Source organism: Zingiber officinale, chromosome 5A (genome assembly GCF_018446385.1).
Source record: "Zingiber officinale cultivar Zhangliang chromosome 5A, Zo_v1.1, whole genome shotgun sequence".
In the NCBI taxonomy this organism is placed as follows: domain Eukaryota; kingdom Viridiplantae; phylum Streptophyta; class Magnoliopsida; order Zingiberales; family Zingiberaceae; genus Zingiber; species Zingiber officinale.
The window spans coordinates 91,923,481-91,932,212 of record NC_055994.1 but is presented as its reverse complement, the minus strand read 5'-3'; the positions used below and the strand labels follow the sequence as shown (position 1 = coordinate 91,932,212).

At 42.5% G+C, this 8,732-nt stretch overlaps 2 protein-coding genes across 3 annotated transcripts; one reads left to right on the top strand and one right to left on the bottom strand.

The window, feature by feature from the left end:
- Nucleotides 1-261: 261 nt before the first annotated feature.
- On the top strand, nt 262-4,998 carry LOC121980970 (BTB/POZ domain and ankyrin repeat-containing protein NPR2-like). The gene is made up of 5 exons (XM_042533260.1): nt 262-475; nt 562-1,249; nt 2,831-3,575; nt 4,077-4,271; nt 4,392-4,998. Exons 2-5 carry the CDS (start codon nt 674-676, stop codon nt 4,652-4,654), a joined length of 1,779 nt encoding a protein of 592 aa, XP_042389194.1. The 5' UTR covers nt 262-475; nt 562-673; the 3' UTR covers nt 4,655-4,998.
- Nucleotides 4,999-5,295: 297 nt separating this feature from the next.
- LOC121983015 (trihelix transcription factor ASR3-like) lies at nt 5,296-6,616 on the bottom strand. 2 transcript variants are annotated; one of them, XM_042536002.1, is made up of 2 exons: nt 5,974-6,616; nt 5,296-5,887 (listed from the first exon to the last, which is right to left on the bottom strand). In XM_042536002.1, the coding sequence occupies exons 1-2, from the start codon at nt 6,461-6,463 to the stop codon at nt 5,547-5,549; spliced, it is 831 nt and encodes a 276-aa protein (XP_042391936.1). In that variant the 5' UTR covers nt 6,464-6,616; the 3' UTR covers nt 5,296-5,546. The 2 variants fall into 2 exon arrangements, with proteins under 2 accessions (XP_042391936.1, XP_042391937.1); XM_042536003.1 differs by having other exon boundaries at nt 5,296-5,857.
- Nucleotides 6,617-8,732: the final 2,116 nt, after the last annotated feature.

The following is an 8,732-nucleotide window of genomic DNA, read 5'->3' as shown; positions in this document are numbered from 1 at the left end:
TTCGTTAACGATGTAAAACAAAATTTGAAGACTCTATTACCATTAAATATTTGGAATATTTTTTCAGAAATATTAATAATTTAAATAAAGTCTGAGAGAACAAAACAAAAAGTCTGAGAAAGCTCGAAGAAATTTCGTCGACATGCCGCCCACGTCATTTAACTCTACCACCGGGCGGTGACGGCATCCATCGCGTCACCTCGCGACTTCAGCATCTGAACGCGGCCAAGAGGAGTACCGTCACCGCCCTCTTTCTTTTCTTTCCCAGACCAATCCGCAACATTTACCACAAATGGATTCATCCTCCTAAATCTGGCATCAGTTTCCGCCCCCAATCTGCAGATCTCACTTCTGATTGCTCTCGCGCAGGAATTGGTGTCGCTTCCTGTTTCCGTCAAAATTCTCTGGGGTGCTGTTTGATTTTGTTGGAATTGGGGATTTAGTCATTTTGAATCTCCGAGTTCTTTGGGTTCTGGTGAAATTTCTATCAGAAGTTTGTTTTTTTGATTGAGATTTGGGGGGTTATCAAAGCTATTTTCGATGAATTCCTTCTCTGAGCAGCGTATGTGAAGAAATTGGGGGGAAGAGTTTGATTTGAGGTTTTGGATCGCTGGTCTTCGAAGAAAAAAGTGTTTTGGAAGGTCAAGGTGGAAACTTTCTTGTCTTCTGCGCCATGCTCAACATCACCGAACCATCGTCTTCCATTAGCCTAGCCTCTTCCTATCTCTCCAATGGCTCAAGCGCGTACCATGCTCCTGTCTCCGCCCCGAGCTCTCACGCGCGGTCCCCGGCGCCGGAGTGCGGGACCAACCTCGAGGTCTTGAGCCTCAGCAAGCTGAGCTCCAACCTGGGATGCCTGCTTCTCGATACGGAGTTTGACTGCACCGACGCTGAGATCATGGTGGAAGGGACCCCCGTCGGCGTCCACCGCTGCATCCTGGCGGCCAGGAGCCGATTCTTCCGTGATCTCTTCTCGCAGGAAGGAAGCGGAGGGGGGTCTCGGCCAGAGGGAAAGCCGAGGTACGAGATGGACAAGCTGGTTCCTAGCGGCCGGGTTGGCCGCGAGGCCTTCACGGCCTTCTTGAGCTATCTTTACACTGGCAAGTTGAAGTCGGCGCCTCCGGAGGTGTCGATTTGCGTCGACAGGCTCTGCCCCCACGATACTTGCCGGCCGGCCATTGACTGCGCCGTCGAGCTCTTGTACGCGTCTTCGGTCTTTCAGATTACAGAGCTTGTCTCGCTTTTACAGGTTGATTCTCTATTCGTTAGTCTTTAGCTCAATGTCTTTCTCCCTAAGCTTCTATTTATAGAATTCATCATTATGTGCCTATTTATTGTTTTTGTGACTGCTATAATTGGTGAAACTTCATACAAGTTGAATATATATATATATATATATATATATATATATATATATATATATATATATATATATATATTTTACGTGGATGAAATAATTCAGATCTGATACTAGATTTTTTAAAATTTTTGCTTGATTAGAACAAGAAAAAAATGGTTTTGTTCTGTTGAAATATCTAGTTTATGCTTAATAGGATTGCTGATAAAGAGACCTGTATCTGTATTATGTAATAATTGCTAGTTGGAGGATTTCTGTCTTTAGCATGACGAGCCTAATGGAGAGAACATAAGATCACACCACCTCCACAATTAACTTGTATGAGAAACCTCTAGTTGATGACTATACAAAGCGCTGTGAAAATGCATACAGTCTTCTTTTTTTTTTCTTTTATAAATTTGATGATTATGCAAGCATCTGCCAGAAACCAAGAAAAGTAAAACTTTTATGATTCACTAGTGTTACTATTGAAGAGTTTCTTAGACACATTAATATTTCATTGGTTGTAAAAAGGATAAAAAAAATTGTCTTTCTTTTCGTTCCCTGTTGAGTTCTGTGGTTCCTATCTGTGCGTTTATATCCACCTTGAGCTTATTTCATGGCTTTCATCCTAAATGTTTTTTTTTTTCATTTAGGCAAGATTTTTCATGTGCATGCCTTTAGCTGTAGAACACGTTGAATTTATGAGATAAGTAATTACTTGGACTTGGGTACGAGTACAGGTGTGATCCATGTGTCTGACATAATGTTTCTTACTTTTTTACACATCACCAATAGAAATATAAAAGTGTCTATTTGTATTTGATATAATACTAAGGTGGTAATTATAGAGAGATTGAGAGAGATGTCTTAATTGCAAAATCGCAATTAGATCTGCTATGTTATATAAAGCTGAATGTTAGGCTATGACATGCGCACATGAGTTGCAGAGATGAGAATGTTAAGGTAGATGTGTGGATATATGAGAATGGATAGAATAAAAAATGAGAGCATTAGAGAGAAAGTCGGAGTTATATCTATTAAGGGAAAACTCCGAGAGACACATTTAAGATGGTACGGGCATGTATCGACCAATAAATACTCTAGTTAGATGATGTAAAGATATGACAAACACGCATATCAAACAAGGAAAAGGAAGACCAAAAAAGACTCGGTTAGCAATAATAAAACAAGATAGAATTTATTTAAGTATAGATGATAATATAGTAGGAGATAGAGATCAATGACGTAAAAGAATCTATATAGGTTTAGTTGTTGTTGTTATATTGAGGTGATAAATGAAGAGTCCAAGTATAAGATTATCACTGTAATGTTTTTGTATGACTATTTGATGTTAAGCAAATCCTCCACACAGGTAAACTCACAATTATTATTCAAAATCATCTTTTTGTATCTTGGTATCAATATATTTTTGATATCTATATGCTACACCTCTAAATTCTCAAATGATTTTCTTCTTTCTATGATCTACAGCGTCGACTTCTGAATTTTGTGGAGAAAGCTTTAGTGGAAGATGTTATCCCTATCCTCCAGGTTGCTTCACACTCAAAGCTCAACCAGTTGCTCTCTAATTGTGTCCAAAGAGTAGCTAGGTCAGATCTTGATGATGTTGCTATTGAGAAGGAGCTCCCACCAGAAGTAGTTGAGGAAATCAGGACATTGCGCCGAAAATCACAACCCAAGGAATCTAATGGTGTTGCAGACCCTATACATGAGAAAAGAATTAAAACAATCCACAGGGCCCTCGACTGTGATGATGTTGAGCTTGTAAAGTTGCTCCTGAGTGAATCTGGAGTTACTCTAGATGATGCTTGTGCTTTACATTATGCAGCTGCTTACTGTGATTCCAAAGTTGTCGCCGAGCTGTTAGACCTCAATTCAGCCAATGTAAATTTAAAGAACGACAGAGGATATACACCACTTCATGTAGCTGCCATGAGAAGAGAGCCAGCAGTAATTGTCTCACTTCTTACCAAAGGAGCCTCTGCATTGGACACAACTGCTGATGGCGAAAATGCTGTTACGATATGTAGAAGATTAACGAGGGCAAAAGACTATTATACAAGGACAGAGCAAGGTCAGGAGTCAAATAAAAACAAGTTGTGCATTGAAATTCTAGAGAGAGAGATGAGGAGTTCTATTGCTGTTGAAGACTCTGTCACTTCACCATTGTTCGCTGATGATACACACATGAAGCTATTTTATCTGGAAAATAGAGGTAAATTTGTAGAAGTGACCATGATTAAATTGATGGTGTTTATGTTTGAGCTAGTTGCACCTTTATATAGTCCTTTCTGCATGCAGTTCTTATTATGAGATTATTGCTTTAGTATCATTTCTTACCATTATTGAGACTAACTCGAAAAATGAATGCTATGTATGCTTAAGATCCATGACTGTATGTCTACTTCCCCTTGGTACAAGTATCCTTTGATAAAAAAGCATCTGTTTCAACACCTACCTCACTCATATAAACATTGCACTTTTGTTGGCTGGCAGTCTTGAGCCTGTATTATTTTTCTTTCGTGAATTTTTGGCCAAAAATTATGTCAAAAAATTTGATATTTTCTTTTTCGAATCAGTTCCAGTAGAAAATCTGGTGCATATAGATACTTATTACGGATACTATGTAGAAAATGAGAGAGATCATATTTCAAATATTCCTGTGATGGCTTTGATGTGTTAAGGATGGTACTTATTTGGGGATTCTTCTATTCAGTTGCATTTGCGAGATTGTTCTTTCCTGCTGAAGCCAAGCTAGCCATGGAAATAGCACATGCAGATACGACTTCGGAATTCACTGATCTTCCTGCATCTATAAGTGCTGGTAACCTCAGGGAAGTTGACCTGAATGAGACACCCGTAGTGCAGAAAAAGAGGCTTCGGGCTAGGGTCGAAGCCTTGACAAAAACTGGTAATTTTTCACATGATTGTGAATGCTCTCTCTTAATCCACACTTTACTACTAATTAAATTTTAGTGTAGAAACTACGTTGTTCACTGCAATAACTGATACCATATGCATAATTGTTCAGTTGAGCTTGGTCGGCGCTATTTCCCCCATTGTTCGCAAGTGTTAGATAACTTCCTCGAGGAAAACTTGCCTGAACCCTTCTACCTACAGAAGGGCACCCCTGACGAGCAGAAGTTGAAAAAATTGCGATTTGGCGAGCTCAAGGAGAATGTTAGAAATGCATTCAACAAGGACAAGGTAGAAAGTTTGTTCTCAGGTTTATCGTCCTCGTCTTCATCCTCTCCAGCCGGCGAAGGTAACCATCAGAGGCTTGTAAGAAATTGAAGCCATAAAAGTTTTTTTCCTTGATGTATATTAACAATAGATGTTTAGAGAAATAGATAGGTAGAATTGTTCTAAACTATCAGAAAGTATGTTGTTTTCTGGCACCTCTGAAAGTCTCTTCAGCAACTATCAATCTGCCTATTTTTGGTGTAAAAGAATGTACCTGAATCAATAAGTTGCACAACTATTAGCATTCATCAGTTTGAGATTAACAATTCCCACAAGTGTGTGAATGTTAGTCCATCTGAATGTTTTCACTTTGATGTTTCTGCAACTTTAATCACTGTATTTGTAACATTCATTCTGAACTTATTGCTTAAAAAAACACATTTGTTTTGTTTTAATTTGATGACTTGGTTTTGTTTGATTGCTTAAAAAAGAAATTAATTATCAATAATCAAATTCTGATCAAACTGATTTGAAATTTTTAAATCAAATATTTTAAGATATATATTGATTAAAAATTAATTGAGTAAGATTTGTACCGACAAAAATGGAATTGATTGTAATCCAAAGAAGATTCCGGATGGCATGACTGTAATTTCATGCTCATATATCACTTTGACTGATCAATGGACTGCTGGCTACTGCTGTTCAAGTACTTGTTTGTCCACCCACAACAACAACAACAAAAGCGACTCTGACACAAAAAGTAAATGCCTCGATCCAACATGACAACAATTGGATTACACAAAACAAATCTATTGATCAAGCTCCAAATCTAAACCCACTACAAGTTCAACGCTGTATATAATCTAATTAAGTCAACATCATCATCCTCTTACATGCAAAGAAAGAGAGAAAGAGGCAGAGAATCTTTCTTCATGGACTGACCTTTTTCTCCGGAACAGCAATCTCGACCGACCCAGCTTGGTTGATGATTGGATGCCGTTTACTTTTGGAGCTTCTGCACTCTGGCGGTGACCAAGCCGAGGATGGAGGTGGCGAGCTTGTTGACGGCGGTGGCGAGGCCGTCCATGGACTGAGCGGCGACCTGCGACTTCGTCTCCTCCAGCTTCGCCTTCCTCTGCTCGATGCCGAGGAGATCCTTGTGCCTCATCCCCTCCTTCTCTTCACCTTCCTGCAAAGCATCTGCTATGATCGAGGCGCATTTGGAGATCGCAGAGCCGACCCCGCCGAGGTGGCGGTGACTGCTGCTTTCTTCCCCTGTTCTTCCTCGTTTTCTCTTCGTCTCCGGCGATGCTGAGATCGAGCGTTGACTGTCTTCAGAATCTAACTTGTATTGAAGGAGAGATATTAAAAATTTGATTTTAAGGCAAAAGGTCGAATTTTGAAGCCAATCACGGATCCAATCAAACCTATGGATGGAGCAACCAACGGCGTGCCGCCGCCGCCGCCACCACCACCTTGTGGCTTCTCCGCCATGGCGGCTCTCATCTGCACCACCTCACTCAAAGCTTCGTATATCTCCGGCAGGAGATTGGCGGGTAGGTTTCTCTCCTTCCTTTCGTGCCTCTCCAGCTTCCAATAAGACGGCGAGGCCGGATCGTGGCTCGAGCTCGAGCTCGCCTCGTAGGATCGCACCTTCTTGTAGTCGCGCATGAGGTTGTCCCACCGGTCGTTGCACTGGTTCTGGCTCCGGTGACACCCCTGTTTCCAGCAACAATCCTCCACCCACTTCCACCGCATCTCCTGCGGCCGACTGCTGCCGGCTCCGCCTCCACCGCCGCTCTCCTTCAACGTTCTCTGCGTCCTCCTGCTGTAATCCACCTTCTTAGCTTCGATCAGGATCATCGTCTCGTGGAGACTCCAGTTGCCTTTCCTGTACACTCTGCCGCTCTCCTCCATTGCGCCACTTAATTTTCTTCTCCAAGATTCGATTTTTTTTTTTTATGCTTCAGAAGTCTTGTATTCGTGATTGAGACAGCGCCACTGCTATACCTGTTCAAGCTGGAGCAGGGGACAACATATGGAGGACTTTGGTTTCAATCATGGTTTTGCAGAGGAGGATGGATCGCATCGCATGCAGATAATTAAATAACGAGGGAGGTGATGGCATTGAGAAGACCTGTTAGCTTTATCTTTTTAGGCTTTCTGCATCTTTTTATGAGCTTTTGCCATGGCGTGGGGCTCGCTGAAACCCTTCAGAATCCAAGCTCTTAGCTTTCAAGCCCCCAGCCCACTCATTGGCGGACGTCTACACACTACGCTGACATTGTCTAGCGGTGAAAAACAGTGCTATACATGGCAACCTATTTATATCTGGATATAAGAGCAAAACATCAATTCTTTAAGTAAGATCCAAGTAAGATCAAAAGAAATAATATCATTGTTAATGAAAATGACATAAAAACTAAAATTTGAACCGAGTTATTTTTCCAAATCCTTCCTTTAACTTGCACCAACTTGTTGACCCCATGAGAGTATCTTTATTACATTGAGCGAAGAGATCAATTTCTAATAAGCATTATCCTCGGAATAAAAAATTATTCTTATTCTTTAGTTATTTGATGGTAAATTATAGTTTGATTTTATGTTTTATTTTTTTTATATAATTTAGAGATGTTAATATTGATTTATTGACGTCTTAAAGTATAATCGAGTTGGTCACTACATAATCCCATAGATCATCCGAGTTAGTATGTGGTGGGATGCTCGCCACATGAGATTGCGAGGTCGAAACTCAAGATAGTCAGGGTGTAAATTCCCGATCCTTGTGCAACTCACCCCACTTGCCACATGTTCGCTCATGATACTGTGATTTACCTCCCTCGTGATGGCCTTGGGTCGGGTGCGGCGAGGGCGTTGGGGGCGAGCGATTTCGCATTTTTGCCACATGAGTTGGTCAATACATGATAAATTTATAGAAATGAGCAAAGATTGATTCCTAGTGAAGCCATAAAAATACTATATCATATAATGGTCTGCTTAAAGTTAACCATATGAGATGCCCGAGTCGACATATGATCTAGGGATGTTAACGGCAATGTAAAAATATGATAATACTCACATGTCAAATATCCTGCATCATCGGTGGACCAGGATAATTTACAATGATCGTAACTCAAACTTTGGGCCATAAATTTATTATTTGAATACCTGATGTGGATATGTCTTAAGGGTAGAGGAGAAATTAGGAAAAGGAGGGGCATTTGGGTATTTGCACTGGATAGAGCTTTAAGGGCAGAGGAAGCACTCTTCATAGGGGGAGTTCTCATTTGCGTTTTCACGCCACCGCCGCAAAGGGGGGGGGGGCTGGGGGTTTTCTGCACCGCCATCGTCGTCTTCTCCCTCTCCGTCGCGTCGCCACTGCTTCACGTTCACGCCCAAGGATGGCCGGTGATGTCGACACTACGAGAAGACAGGGGAGGCCACCTTCGCCACCTTTGACGTCGGTCGTTTCCAATGTCGACAGCCCTCTCGCCCTCACCTCACCGGGAACCTCAGCTAAGGGGAAAGGAATCACCATTTCCTTCCTTCTCCGTATTGATCCCATCACGAGCGACTCCCTCCTCCTCTGCTCTCTCCTGGCAAAGGACCGATACACCGCCTCTCTTCTCTAAGGGTAGAGGCTCTTCTGTCAGCGTCTACGGAAATCTGGCGAGGCCAGCTCCGCCGATATCCCCTCGCCTTCCCTGTCCCTCATGCCACTGCCACCACTGGTCGTCGTCTTCAGTCCCCACTCTTTTGCCATCTCGCCATATCTCGCAACTATCGCCGCATCCAGCAGCCAAGCACCATCCCCTCTTTCACCCCCCCCGGTCGCCAGATCGAATCGTCTAGTGCCCTAGCCTTTAGGTCTGCCGTCGATCCAAGCCTTGATCTATGTCGTCGGGCACTGTTGATGCGATCCAACCTCCCCCGGGCTACTGTCGTAGGGCACCTCGCTAGTGTGTTCTAGTTCTGTGCCAGTGTGGTATTCCGGGCTTCGTGTCGTTATTATTATTTCGGCATGCATGCCGCTATTATCTCTCGGCATGCGTGCCGCTATTATTTCCCGGCCTGCGTGTCGTTATTATCTCCCGACCTGCGTGTCGCTATTATCTCCCGACCTGCGTGTCGCTATTATCTCCTGGTCTGCGTGTCATCTTCCGAATCCAGGTCGCATTTGGCTCCG

Coding starts and splice junctions, on each gene's coding strand:
- LOC121980970 (XM_042533260.1), top strand. CDS start 674: ATGCTCAACATCACCGAACCATCGTCTTCCATTAGCCTAGCCTCTTCC. Junction 3,576..4,076: donor ATTTTATCTGGAAAATAGAG/GTAAATTTGTAG, acceptor TCTTCTATTCAG/TTGCATTTGCGAGATTGTTC. Junction 4,272..4,391: donor CGAAGCCTTGACAAAAACTG/GTAATTTTTCAC, acceptor ATAATTGTTCAG/TTGAGCTTGGTCGGCGCTAT.
- LOC121983015 (XM_042536002.1), bottom strand. CDS start 6,463: ATGGAGGAGAGCGGCAGAGTGTACAGGAAAGGCAACTGGAGTCTCCAC. Junction 5,888..5,973: donor GTTGGTTGCTCCATCCATAG/GTTTGATTGGAT, acceptor AATACAAGTTAG/ATTCTGAAGACAGTCAACGC.